This window comes from Salmo salar, chromosome ssa03 (genome assembly GCF_905237065.1).
Source record: "Salmo salar chromosome ssa03, Ssal_v3.1, whole genome shotgun sequence".
NCBI classification, from domain to species: Eukaryota; Metazoa; Chordata; class Actinopteri; order Salmoniformes; family Salmonidae; genus Salmo; species Salmo salar.
In genome coordinates this window covers 65,840,681-65,855,906 of record NC_059444.1, presented here as the reverse complement: position 1 = coordinate 65,855,906, position 15,226 = coordinate 65,840,681, and the positions used below count along the sequence as shown (strand labels likewise).

The window sequence follows — 15,226 nt, the reverse complement described above, 5'->3', positions numbered from 1 at the left end:
ACACACAGACACACAAGCACACACACAGACACACTCACAAGCGAACACACAGACACACTCACAAGGGCACACACAGACACACTCACAAGGGCACACACAGACACACTCACAAGGGCACATACAGACACTCTCACAAGCGCACACACAGACACACTCATAAGGGCACACACAGATACACTCACAAGGGCACACACAGACACACTCACAAGCGCACACACAGACACACTCACAAGGGCACACACAGACACACTCATAAGGGCACACACAGACACACAAGCACACACACAGACACACTCATAGGGGCACACACAGACACACTCACAAGCGCACACACAGTCACACTCACAAGCGCACACACAGACACACTCATAACGGCACACACAGACACATACACACACACATAGACACACTCATAAGGGCACACATACACACTCACACAGACACACTCACAAGGGCACACACAGACACACTCACAAGGGCACACACAGACACACTCACAAGCGCACATACAGACACACTCATAAGGGCACACACAGACACACAAGCACACACACAGACACACTCACAAGCGCACACACAGACACACTCACAAGGGCACAAACAGACACACTCACAAGCGAACACACAGACACACTCACAATCACACACACAGACACACTCGCAAGGGCACACACAGACACACTCACAAGGACACACACAGACATACTCACAAGGGCACACACAGACACACTCATAAGGGCACACACAGACACACAAGCACACACACAGACACACTCACAAGCGCACACACAGACACACTCACAAGCGCACAAACACAGACACACTCACAAGGGCACACACAGACACACTCATAAGGGCACACACAGACACACAAGCACACACACAGACACACTCACAAGCGCACACACAGACACACTCACAAGGGTACACACAGACACACTCACAAGCGCACACACAGATACACTCACAATGTCACACACAGACACACTCACAAGGGCACACACAGACACACTCTCAAGGGCACACACAGACACACTCTCAAGGGTACACACAGACACACTCACAAGCGCACACACAGACACACTCACAATGTCACACACAGACACACTCACAAGGGCACACAGAGACACACTCTCAAGGGCACACACAGACACACTCTCAAGGGCACACACAGACACACTCACAAGGGCACCCACAGACACACTCATAAGGGCACACACAGACACACTCAAAGCACACACACAGACACACACATAAGGTCACACACAGACACACTCACAAGGGCACACACAGACACACTCTCAAGCTCACACACAGACACACTCACAAGCGCACACACAGACACACTCACAAGGGTACACACAGACACACTCACAAGCGCACACACAGACACACTCACAATGTCACACACAGACACACTCACAAGGGCACACACAGACACACTCTCAAGGGCACACACAGACACACTCTCAAGGGTACACACAGACACACTCACAAGCACACACACAGACACACTCACAATGTCACACACAGACACACTCACAAGGGCACACAGAGACACACTCTCAAGGGCACACACAGACACACTCTCAAGGGCACACACAGACACACTCTCAAGGGTACACACAGACACACTCACATGCTCACACACAGACACACTCACAAGGGCACCCACAGACACAATCATAAGGGCACACACAGACACACTCAAAGCACACACACAGACACACACATAAGGTCACACACAGACACACTCACAAGGGCACACACAGACACACTCTCAAGCTCACACACAGACACACTCACAAGCGCACACACAGACACACTCACAAGGGCACACACAGACACACAAGGTCACACACAGACACACTCACACGGGCACACAGACACACTCATAAGCGCACACGCAGACACACAAGCGCACACACACAGACACACTCACAAGGGCACACACAGACACACTCACAAGGGCACACACAGACACACTCACAAGGGCACACACAGACACACTCACAAGGGCACACACAGACACACTCATAAGGGCACACACAGATACACTCACAAGGGCACACACAGACACACTCACAAGGGCACACACAGACACACTCATAAGGGCACACACAGACACACTCAAAGCACACACACAGACACACTCATAAGGTCACACACAGACACACTCATAAGGGCACACACAGACACACTCACAAGGGCGCACACAGACACACTCACAAGCTCACACACAGACACACTCACAAGCACACACACAGACACACTCACAAGGGCACACACAGACACACTCTCAAGGGCACACACAGACACACTCACAAGCGCACACACAGACACACTCACAAGCGCACACACAGACACACTCACAAGCGCACACACAGACACACTCTCAAGGGCACACACAGACACACTCACAAGGGCACACACAGACACACTCACAAGGGCACACACAGACACACTCACAAGGGCACACACAGACACACTCACAAGGGCACACACAGACACACTCTCAAGGGCACACACAGACACACTCTCAAGGGTACACACAGACACACTCACAAGCGCACACACAGACACACTCACAATGTCACACACAGACACACTCACAAGGGCACACAGAGACACACTCTCAAGGGCACACACAGACACACTCACAAGGGCGCACACAGACACACTCACAAGCTCACACACAGACACACTCACAAGCACACACACAGACACACTCACAAGGGCACACACAGACACACTCTCAAGGGCACACACAGACACACTCACAAGCGCACACACAGACACACTCACAAGCGCACACACAGACACACTCTCAAGGGCACACACAGACACACTCTCAAGGGCACACACAGACACACTCTCAAGGGCACACACAGACACACTCACAAGGGCACACACAGACACACTCACAAGGGCACACACAGACACACTCACAAGGGCACACACAGACACACTCACAAGGGCACACACAGACACACTCATAAGGGCACACACAGACCCACTCATAAGGGCAAACATAGCAGCTCATTTGGGATATAGGCTTAGCCCTCTCATCTCTTCACACGTGATTCTAACCCCCAGCAAGCCAATAAACAACACGGCACGTCACCACTCGCTGTGTTGGCAAAGTCATTGAGAGGACAGAGTGTAGTTCAGAAGGCTTTGGCTCAGGTGTCAGCCAACTTCTGCCAGGTGTAGCAGCAGGTCCTTGGACCAGGATGTAGTTGTAGCCCTGTATCTTAATTAAACACTAACGACCTGAGAATTTCTGCTAGGGCACAAAGGGGTAGTGCAAAAAAGTGATGGAGAAGGCGAGAAATGGACGGAGAGGGCAGCAAGGCCTCGTTGCCGGTCCCCCGCATTCAGCGCATATGCTCTCTCACCGTGCACTTCCCGTGCAGTCGGCCGAGAACGTCAGTGATTCCCCGTGACAAAACGCATGCTGCTGCAACCCCGAGGTCACTTTCGTGCAAATCTTTCTTAGCAAGCATCGTAGTAGTTGGGTAGCATGGGTTTCGAGCATCACTAGTAAGGATAAAGAGAAGTAGTTGGGTAGCATGGGTTTCGAGCATCACTAGTAAGGATAAAGAGAAGTAGTTGGGTAGCATGGGTTTCGAGCATCACTAGTAAGGATAATGAGCTAAAATGTCAGTCTAGTCTGGTGCCAGTTACAGCACACCCCTACTTGGCCTCAAAATGGCTGTGGTGTGGGGATCAATGGAAGTCTTCAGCATGAATGACTTGGCACCTGTTAGACTGCTATTCTTTAGAGAAGCCATGTGACAGGGTTTACACTGTCACATGGTCGGCTGGAATCAAGCTGCTTATCCTTTTAGAATATTTAGAATGTATAAACATACCTGTTTACAGTTGCGTTGGCAACATAGCCATTTAATCCTCCCATGACTTGCCAAATATGGCACATGCCACAACATGAAAGCAGGCCTTTTAAGAGCACTGTCATTATCAGCATAATAGCTGTTTAATGCCTCGTGTTAAAATAAGTGATTTGGCCATTTAAAGCAGCTTTAGACATCTGTAGTTCTTCTCCTTTGGAAGAAGTGAGAACTTTCCTTAACAAAACAGAGTATGTGTTATAATGTTCTGTACTGAAGAACAATTTCCCTCTTTTGATAGTTTTTTCAAGGTAATGAATGTTTTATGATCTTCAAGAAATCCAGATTTTATCCAGACTGGTCTGTGGTTTGATGATATTGAGTTTCAGGACCAATATACAAGTAACTGCCAAAATAAAGAACCTAATAGGGCTTTGGACCACCACCAGCTTCCAGAACAGCTTCAATATGCATAGATTCTAGAAGTGTCTGGAACTTGATTGGTGGGATGCAACAGCATTCTTCCATGAGAAATTCCATCATTTGGTGTTTTGTTGATGGTGGCGGAAAATGCTGACTCAGGCGCTGCTCCAGCGTGCAATTGGGTTGAGATCTGGTGACTGAGACACACACACACACACACAGGCCGTGTCCGAATACTCATACTTGCGTCCGAAATAGTAGGCCGTTTGAGTATTTAAAAAAAAACAATTTTATAGTATCTCAAAGTGCATCAAAAGCAAAAAACAAACAGGCAATACATCATCATGAGTAGCCTATCTATAGCTACTCATCTATAGCTGGCTAGATCAACCAATAGAGACCAAGTCTTTGAGTGCATGCATCCTCCAAAGATGGAGAGTGAGGGCTTACAGGCTATCCTTTCCGGTTCATATGTGAAGCCATAACTGATGGTGCATTGAAGACAACAGGGAACTCAACAAACAAAAAAATTGCTCCGACTGAGAAAAATAGTTTTGAATGGTCAGCCAACTCAGAATTACAAGTCAGAAACTCGGGTGTCATCCTAGAGCTCTGACTTCTCCAACCTGAAGATCACAAAGTCATGATTTTTCCCAGTGTGAGCTCATTTTGTTTCCGAATTCCCAGTTGTCTTGAAAGTACCAAAAGTAATATGTTTCGGCCATGACATACTTCATTTTTACAATACAGTATGTGCTAAATTGTATGTAGTGTAATTAGTACACGGTATGCAGTTTAAGTAAATAGTAGGCAAGCCAGATTTCGGCCACAGCCACACACCCTTTAAACCCCCTTTGTTGCTTTGAGACCCCTCTTTTAAAGGCACTGTGATCTCTTCTTCTAGCCATGATAACCAAAATAATGAGCAACTGGGTATTTTTACGCATGGCTCAAAGCATGATGGAATGTTTAAATTGCTTAATTAACTCAGGAACCACACCTAATTAACTCAGGAAGAATCTACTTTCAATATACTTCGTAACCGTCATTTACTCAAGTGTTTCCTTTACTTTGGCAGTTACTTGTAGCATAGTATGCTAGCTAGCGCACTACAAAAGTACTTATATTGGCTGTTCTGACTTCTAATACAGCCAATGTATGCTGAATGGCAATTGTTGATTTGAATACATTCGCACATCATAGTTGATACAAAGGCTCAAATGTGTAGAATTTGAGGTCATTTTCAGTGCAACATTATTGCTAATCTAAATAAAACTGATTCAACAGTTTCCAGTGCACAGAAACTGCAAGGAGCTTTCACAGTGATGAAATAGAGAATGTTTCATGCACAGCACGCAACTGAATGACCCCATTTTTGGATTACATCTACATACTGTACTCTGAGTAACCAATAGTCAAATGCATTCATTCATGCTCAATTTGTATGTAATTCTGTATTATGTTTCATGTTTTGTGTGGACCCCAGGAAGAGTAGCTGCTGATTTTACAACAGCTAATGGGGATCCTAATAAAATACCAAAAGCTAAATTACTGCAGATAAAACTCAACTCTAGTCGCTTGTCTGCGTATGCTATAACTTCCAGGGCATACCCTCTACCAGTATCTACATTCGTATGTACATTTGTATCTGTGATGGTGCAGGCAGACACGCATGCACGCACACACACACACACACACACACACACACACACACACACACACACACACACACACACACACACACACACACACACACACACACACACACACACACACACACACACACACACACACACACACACACACAGAGGCTGAGGGGGAGGGGGGAAAGAAACAACAACAACCAGGATCATTTTTTCCAACAAAATAGGGGAAGAAAAACCAAAATGACACAACAGTGAGGCGAACAAGGTTGTTAGTGTCTGAGGGCTGAGGGGTTGGCCGCTGTGACCTCACGAAGCAGCACTCAGGGCTCCCTCACTAATACGACATGACACTCTAAACCAGCTCTATTTTTACTCCCCTCAAATCTCCAGCTCATCCGCCAGTTGCTGTTGCTTTTTTTTCTTATTTGTTTTCATTCAACGTTAACGGTACGGGGCTTCAGGCTTTTTAACCCCCCTCTTACTCTCACACACACACACACGCGCACACACGCACGCACGCACGCACGCACGCACGCACGCACGCACGCACACACACACACACACACACACACACACACACACACACACGCACACACAGAACCAAGCCCCTGTGGGTGTAAGATGCTGTACACTCTGTGCAGCTCTACCTCCATGTCATTGTAGGTTTACCTGACAGGTTGGCTGGTTTAGGGATGATGCTGTTAAAGCTACTGGTTCCTTTCATGGTATATAATACACAGCCAACGGCACAGGGATTAACACAGGGGGAGAGGTGTCTCACCTTAATTCGTCCCTTGGCAGCAGAATAGCATACAAGTGACTCCAGAAAGGGACACAATGTCTTGTATAACTTGCCTAAATGCGTACATTTAATTAAAACAGAGAGGTTGGGTGAGGTTCAAAGCTATGGAGGTGATATGAGTGGGGTAACTCAGTGAATTTTATTAATCTGTGCTCTTCTATTCCAGCATATTTTACAGCCACATTATGATGGAGTCTATTACACTGCTATTACAATGTGTACAATGTAATTACCTGGAATCTCACTTGTCTTTACAGCATGATTAAGTAGGGAGGAGATGCTTGTGCAGCAGGTCCTTACAGATTTTCATTGTTGTTGTTTTGTTTGTTTTAACTTGGTTTAGGGGTTTGGCCACTGGATAACAGAGCTCTTACTGTATCTGAACAAAGGAGGACATTGTTGAGGTCTCTGGGGGTACCAGGTAGATATTCCGATCCATTTAACTCATTGTGGACCCACAGGTTGAGTGCATACCATGTCAAAGGAAAAGATTAAAGGTATTTGTAAGGTATTTTGACCTCTATACCACTAACCACATTCTTCTCTCTCTCTACCCCACCTTTGTCTCCTCCCCTTTCTCGCAGCAGATACGGCAGCAAGAGACTACTACAAGGGCTACCCCATGGTGGACTACTCCCGCCATCACTCCTCGCCCCCCACCTTCCAGCCCATCGCCTTTCACAAGGACAAGCCCTTCCTGCCCCCTCCAGACATCCACGCCCCACTGGCCATAACCATCAACACCGCCCAGCTCCCCAAGCCCAAGATCTCCAAGACTAACACCCACCCGCTTACCTCCAGCTCGGCCTTCAAAGTCTGGGACCCCAGTAAGGGCCATGTCCAGCATCCAACAGCCTCCCACATCGGGCAGGCACTGCAGCAGCATCCGCAGCATCCGCAGCATCCGCAGCATCCGCAACATCCGCAACATCAACAACATCAACAGCATCAACAGCAGTTACATCAACAGCCCAACAGCCGCCGGCAGGCCTACTCCAACAAGCGGAAGTTCAGCATTGAGACGCTCCCGGAACTCTTCTCCCAGCCCCTGGGCTATGGACAGTCGCCCCACATGCACCCCAAAAACAAGGGGCTGCCCACCAACAGCAAGACAGAGGTCACAGTCTGAGCATGAACGTTTGGAGAGCAGGAGAGCAAGAAAAGAGTCTATAGGACTGGGAGTAAAGCCTGGGAACGAGAGCTTTTTGTACGAATCAATGTCGTGTTGATGGCTGGGGGGACGAACAGGAACAAGCAATCTTCTTTTGCTATTTTAATTGCTGGTTTTCTTCGTTATTGATAATGTAACACCCAAAACGGAAGGTAACGATCACATGAAGTGACTCGCTCTCTCTAGACCTGGTTCCCCTAAATTCTCTGTCCCAGCGTCCTCCCTGTTTTGTTTTGGTCAATCTCCTCTTTGCTCCCCCTGGCACCACTACTCTACAAATCCCTACCCCCCCACACACTTACACACTCTCCTACTGTTTGCAGCCTGTCAGAGTGGTACACATGGGTAAAGCACCCCCAGGACCCTGAACAACAGCAGTGACAATGCCATTGTCTTGTCAGCTCCCATCACCCTCCATCCAGAACAGAGTGAGATACCATTCTGGGAAATCTGTACCAGCGAGAGAGAGGGAGAGGAAGAGAGAGAAACAGCGGGAAAGGAGGTGCTTGTTTATTCATCCTGAATGTAAGGGATGAGGAACTAAGCCGGACAGAGGTTTGGTGCGGCAGGCACCTCCTGTTCGTCACCTGCTGGAGAAGAGCCCTGAAGCGTCAGACCCCCTGGTCGTTAAAACTGGGGAATCTCACACAGTGGTTGTGTCTGGAGACTCCCTAGGGATCATCAGCGTCCACGTCTCTCAGCGATGTGTTGTTTGTTGTTGTCTTAATCGGTGACGCATGCATCGGAAAGGGCAAACAGCACAGGTATCAGCAAGGTCACCACAGTCGTGTTAAATGGTACCGTCTGTGTTAGTGAAGCTTCAGCGGAGGCCAGACGCAAATCGCAAGGGACAATAGGCGCCTGCAAGAGGGCAGGACAGGTCACCGTGTCTGTCCCGGGTAATATGGTGCCAAAGGCAATGCAAGGGTGGAAAGGGTGGGAAGTTGTAGGTGTGAAGTAAAGGTCATTGCTTTTTTATTTTATCTTAGCTTTGGCTTGCTGTTGAAGAATTTATCCAAACATGAATGCACAAAAGTCAGGAAGGAAGAAAAATCATACACAGAGTATTTTATTCAAGTATGTCTTCCAGACTGGCAGCAATTCATGTGATGCATGCATATATTATTGTAATATTAAAATAGGCTTTAATATGATTATTTTGTTGAATGCAGGTGTATGGTTCATCTATATGTATAATAAGTCACTTTAAATGCAGCTGGGTTGAAGCTAGTGGCTAAACATAGACATTACAGTAAGTCTTTCCCAACCACAAGGATTATTTCCAATAGTCAAGCTACAGGAGAGCAAGCAACTCCTCTTGGCTCGTTATCATTTTACACTTGACCGCAAGGTACAATATTTGCATGGAAATCTGATATGTCTAAGTTCACATAAGCACCGTCCTTCACCGTACATTTTCAGTGGACTCTCCTGCAATTTAGCCCAAGCCTCAAGCTTAATGTATTATCTTAAGTAAACAGGTTACGCCGCAGTGCATACCTACGCCCAGCGTATTCCAGACAGGTGGAACCGTATCAACGAATGGCAGCCAGTCAGTCGTGTTTACTAGAGTCATTCACCATTTGCTGCTAGCTCCTCCCCACCAACCAGCTTCCAGCCTGTTCCTGAGCTCCACCAGACCCCCTTTCCTCTGCTCTCCCTTTCCCCAGTGGGGTTGACTTATGGTGGGAGCCTCCAGCATCCAACCCCTGCATGGTCTTCCAAGCTGTTCCCAGCCAGGGGACACCCTGCCTCCTCACAGGGGGTGCAGCCATAACTAATGATACCCAATCCCCAGCATGGCAGCCCTCACACACTCTCACACACTAGGCATGCATGGAATGGAGCAGGGCTTTCACAGTGTTAAATGATTTGGAGATTCATTCGGCTGCTATTGTCAAGCCATTCTGTGTTACGGACAGACACCAAGTGGTTTCACTGTAGCCTTTGTAGCAGCACGATATGGAATATAATACATTTGAATTGATTTAAACTACGTGCAGCCGGTGGAGTCATTCATGTTGGAATTGGCTGTTGGAGACAATTACATTTATGGGTTTATGCTTATGTTACATTTCATTGGGGATTTGATTTATCTGTCCACGGTTCATACTTTAAAGCTGTTATGTAATCTACATAAGACCCACTTGGAGTTGTTGTTGTTTTTATGATATGGTTGAATAAAAGTAAATCAGAAATAGAGAAGTGTTGGGATATGCACAGTACATGTATAAATATGCATCATGCCCATCTGCACTCATAGCTACCATATGCAGCATGCACGGTCACCATTTAGCTTTCTCCAACTTCAGTTCGTAAACGAGGGGGGGGGTTAAACACAATGATTCTTAGCTTAACAGCCCAGCCATATAAAGTATTCTATGGACTCTCTCCTTTATCATTCAGGATGCATTAGTGGTTGTGAACAAGCAATGGATGTGTGCAAGTAACAAGCAATATGTTCTGTCTGCAAAGCAATAAGTACCCATCTATCCGCTATCCATGAGTCCTTTAAATGTGGGGAGCTGAGGTGGAAGCAGAGCTGCATAGACCCAGATTTTTTGTTGTTGTTGCAATCTCAGGCTCTTCTGAAAGATATTTAGGACTATTTTCTCAGAAACCAGACCACTGAGCTTTTCACAGAGCTTTTTTTAAATTCTCTCTTCTCTCTCCTCCTGCGCTTCTCCGGCAGAGGAAGTTGCATTAGCGAATCAGAACTCTTGAGAACCCTATCCACTCAGAAAAAAAAGCTTGATTAGCTCTCCATGACCTTTTACTATTGGACGGATTCAAATGTTATTTTACAGACACAATTCCAGCAAGGCCATACTAAAGAAAACACAAACCTACAAGCAGTTATCAGGGCTGGCCTGCAAGAGTGGACACCTCTGAAACCCCATCTGAGCTCTACAGGCTGCAGGCACTAGGATAGTGTTGCTAATGCTAGCTGAACGATGCTGACGTTGTAACACATGGATCCTTCAGGCTCCAGGGAATCTCCATGAGGAGGGTGAGCCTCTCTGAGGCTTCAAGGACAAACACAGCCTGGGGCCAAGCTGACAGCTAGCGAGGCACCAGGATGTCGCCAGGCTAGCGCCTTGGCTTGCCTCCTATAGTGGAATGAAGCACTGTAATTGGCTGAGATTCCACCTTAATATCCCTCTTCTTCCCATCCTAGTGCTGAGCAAATGTTGACAAGCAGGTATATCTGACTCATGGGAGACAAACACTGCTGACTGTTCTAAATAGTGACACCCTCCGTGAGTATCATTTACCCGGTGAAGGGCCTTTTTGGCCCACAGGTATGCCAGAGTCTTTTTGCCGCAGGCCTCCGTACAGTGAATCCTACACCAATACTGTCACAGTAAGCCCACTGGTTTTGGATTGCCTCAGTCTGTGTTGGACAGTCAAAAGTGAATTAAAGCTGTCGAAGGCTTACTGGCCCAAAGTTTTGCCTCAGTTTCTCAACACTGGACGATGTAAATAATACACCACAGCAGGACAGAGGAGCCATGTATATCTCACAGTCGCCCATTCTGTGGTTGTAGGTGCTGGACCAAAACAATTGTTATCAGGAGAAATTGAGTACACGTAACTGATAGCACACAGTGGGAATGTCAGACTGTGGACCATCAGCTTAGTGTGCATACTCAATCTCTACTGATTACACTGTATATACGGCACCCTAAAAGAGCTGAATGACTGTTCTTTGTAAAACTTCCTTAAACGCAACTATTCTACAACAGGTTATCTGAATGCAACCTGGTAGACATACTTGGGTTTCATCCTTAGCAATATATTGTGTATGATTTTTTTGGTACTGTATTCGGATTGGAAGTTCTATCAAAAAAGTAGCGTTTGACTGATGAGAGATGAAGTGCTTTCAGATTCAGAACTGGCCACGCACTTCTTCCCAACAGAAAACGTCCTGTGTTTGAAGCTTGTGCTTTTTCAGATACTATGTATGGTACATGCACTCATGTATTCATGTGCTTTGGCAACACATTAGTTAACAATGACGATTGAAGATTTTGATTCCTGTGCAGCTTATATCTGCAAATCATGTGTTGTTCCATACTTTTGGTAGTAGACTACCTTTGATTGCTCTGTACTTGTGTATATATATTGTACCACTTGTCTGCTTTAAAAATGGTTAAATACTTGGTTCATATAAGGGCTTTTTATAGACTTAAACAAGAAAAACACATCTTTCTCTTGTTTTGCGTTGAGTGGAGAGCTACCAGTGTTTGGGTCACCCAGATTGCGGTGTCCAAATTCATTTTTTCTGACATCTCTGATTTGGCTGAGTCTTTTTCTCTGGGTTGTTAGCTGGCAGTAGCGTTTCAGACCCCTGGATTATGTGAAGTAATCTGAAAATATGCGAGGCTAAGGAGCGAAGGCCTACTCCTTGTTGTATCAGCTAAAAGTCCCCCCTTCCCCCTACTCCACTCCGTAAAGCAGGGCAAATACTGGTACTCTTTTTAATCTTAACCTTACGAGGGGGCCCAGTATCAGCAAGATTTCATTACCATTAAGCCGCCATACCAACCTCTTCCTCAGCATCATGAAACAGTATCAGTGGGTGCGTAAACTCTTTCGACAAGGAAGAAAACATAGGGAGGATTTTAATTGACGTCCTTAACCAAGCATCTATCAAGTACCGTTGCGATGCCTGTAGACTTGGTCAATAAAATAGCCCAATTATAAATGAAATTGTCATCTAATTTGATTTATATTCAAGGTCCATGGCTTTTAAATGAATCCAAAAATTGGTTTGGACACCTCTTAATATGCCCATGCTGTCTAGATAGAATGGAGATACAAGGTAATTAAGGTGCTGGAACATTGCATGTTTTGACCAGAAATGATATTAATTTAGCTGACGGGCCTGTACTAATTATACTGCCCTGACATCTAAAAATAATCCTTGTTGTTGCAGGTGTTCTTATGTTCTCTGTTTACATGTGGTTTTGATTATGCAGTTCTTTATTCATAGTTTAAGGCCACGAGAAATGGAGCTAAAAATGTATATTTAATGTTTAGAAAAACATGTAGGCCTACCTGATGTGAATAAATGTGTACACACGAACACACATGCATTCAGTACAGTACACACTGACACAGTAAATACAATTCCAGAAGAACAGGCAAGACAAATGAAAAGCATATTTTATGTTAATTTGGTGGCTATCATTCACATTGGATAAGGAAGACAGGCACTGTCAACAGAAGAAAAAAAATTGAAGTCCAACCCTTTGGTCTGGGCATGTACTCCATGAGTTCAGCATTTATCTGGGCATCCCTCTCTCCTAGTGCCCTGCATTTGTTTTGTTCTGCCACCACATCGCCACAGAGACCCAGGCCAGCTGTCACTGATGTTTGACTTCATTTATATGTCTCCAGGGTCTGGACTGACTCCATCTGAGAGAGCAAAGAGCCAAACGCCACAAACCACATCCCTCTCTCGCAACCTCCCACTGCAGTAGTGGACAACCTGAAGCAATGTCCTGAATTAGGAATGTTAAATGTTCAGGTTAAAAGACTGAAATACATAGCAGCATACTCCTGTTATAGAGCATTAATATAACTACACTAAAGGTTTACAGGATGTTGCATTTGGGAAGCAGATCAGTTGATAGGATTGTTCCAATGAGCTCCTTCCAAAGACAGAAGACATTGATATGAGGGAAATTAAAAACCCCTCCCACCCAACCTTAACGCTTCAGTTCTATGCAGATTCAACCGGTCTCAAAGACACCGTCATAGCATCAATAGGGTCCTTTCATTCCCTAGCTGTTTACTTACATTTTAAAAGAGGTTATCATTGATGATGACGACGATTATGATGAAGATTGTTTCCGTTTTTACAGCACTAATTACAATCATTTTTGAGGAAGAGTTAAGGTCAAACTTATTGTCTGGCTTTTTAACCATCTCTTTTTAGAGGAAACCTTACTAAGTGTTCTTTGTATGAACTTGATAAAAAATTAAAATGGTCAGAGAAACCTTGTGTCTGGGCATGTTTGTGTGAGTGTGTCTGTCAGACAGGGAGTAAAAAAAGAGAGAAAGAGGCCTTCTTATAGCTATTCCTAAACCAATATTGTGGTATAGTCCAAACGGTACATATGTAACCGATGTGAAATGGCTAGCTAGTTAGTGGGGTGCGCGCTTATAGCGTTTCAATCGGTGACGTCACTCGCTCTGAGACCTTGAAGTAGTTGTTCCCCTTGCTCTGCAAGGGCCGCAGCTTTTGTGGAGCGATGGGTAATGATGCTTCGAGGGTGGCTGTTGTCGATGTGTGCAGAGGGTCCCTGGTTCGAGCCCAGGTAGGGGCGAGGAGAGGGACGGAAGCTATACTGTTACACATAGTAGCTTAATGCTCTCAAAAAGTTTTACTAGCAGCTGACATGGTGTAGACCAACCTGGTCTCGGAGCATTTCATATTATTCTGTGCGTTAACCCGAGACACACCGTATTCATTTGTGGATGTCCATCATCCATTTCATATGAAATGTTATGAATTACAATCTGTATGATATGTTACAAATTACAATATGTTCCGAATTTGAAAAATATAAAATATATTACGAATTTGAAAAATGTACAATATGTTACAAATTTGAAAAATGTATGATATGTTACTGACCAACTGGCAGGTGTCTTCACTGACATTTTCAACATGTCCCTGATTGAGTCTGTAATACCAACATGTTTGAAGCAGACCACCATAGTCCCTGTGCCCAAGAACACAAAGGCAACCTGCCTAAATGACTACAGACCCGTAGCACACACGTCCGTAGCCATGAAGTGCTTTGAAAGGTTGGTAATGGCTCACATCAACACCATTATCCCAGAAACCCTAGACCCACTCCAATTTGCATACCGCCCAAACATATCCACAGATGATGCAATCTCTATTGCACTCCACACTGCCCTTTTCCACCTGGACAAAAGGAACACTTATGTGAGAATGCTATTCACTGACTACAGCTCAGCGTTCAACACCATAGTCCCCTCAAAGCTCATCACTAAGCTAAGGACCCTGGGACTAAACACCTCTCTCTGCAACTGGATCCTGGACTTCCTGACGGGCCGCCCCCAGGTGGTGAGGATAGGTAGCAACACATCTGCCACACTGATCCTCAACACTGGAGCTCCCCAGGGGTGTGTGCTCAGTCCCCTCCTGTACTCCCTGTTCACCCACAATTGCATGGCCAGGTACGACTCCAACACCATCATTAAGTTTAAATACGACACAACAGTGGTAGGCCTGATCACCGACAACGACCAGACAGCCTATAGGGAGGAGGTCAGAGACCTGGCCGGGTGGTGC

General features: G+C 45.8%; 1 protein-coding gene across 2 annotated transcripts in view; it reads left to right on the top strand.

Annotated features, from left to right (window-relative positions):
- LOC106601248 (protein shisa-8) overlaps positions 1-13,905 on the top strand; it is a 115,899-nt gene extending 101,994 nt beyond the window's left edge. The window contains exons 4-5 of one of the 2 annotated variants that reach the window (XM_014193306.2): positions 7,066-7,143; positions 7,310-13,905. In XM_014193306.2, the coding sequence (XP_014048781.2) occupies positions 7,066-7,143; positions 7,310-7,851 (620 nt within the window). In that variant the 3' untranslated portion in view covers positions 7,852-13,905. Of the gene's footprint in view, positions 1-7,065; positions 7,144-7,306 lie in introns of both variants that reach the window. The other variant, XM_014193305.2, reaches the window with a different exon arrangement.
- Positions 13,906-15,226: the final 1,321 nt, after the last annotated feature.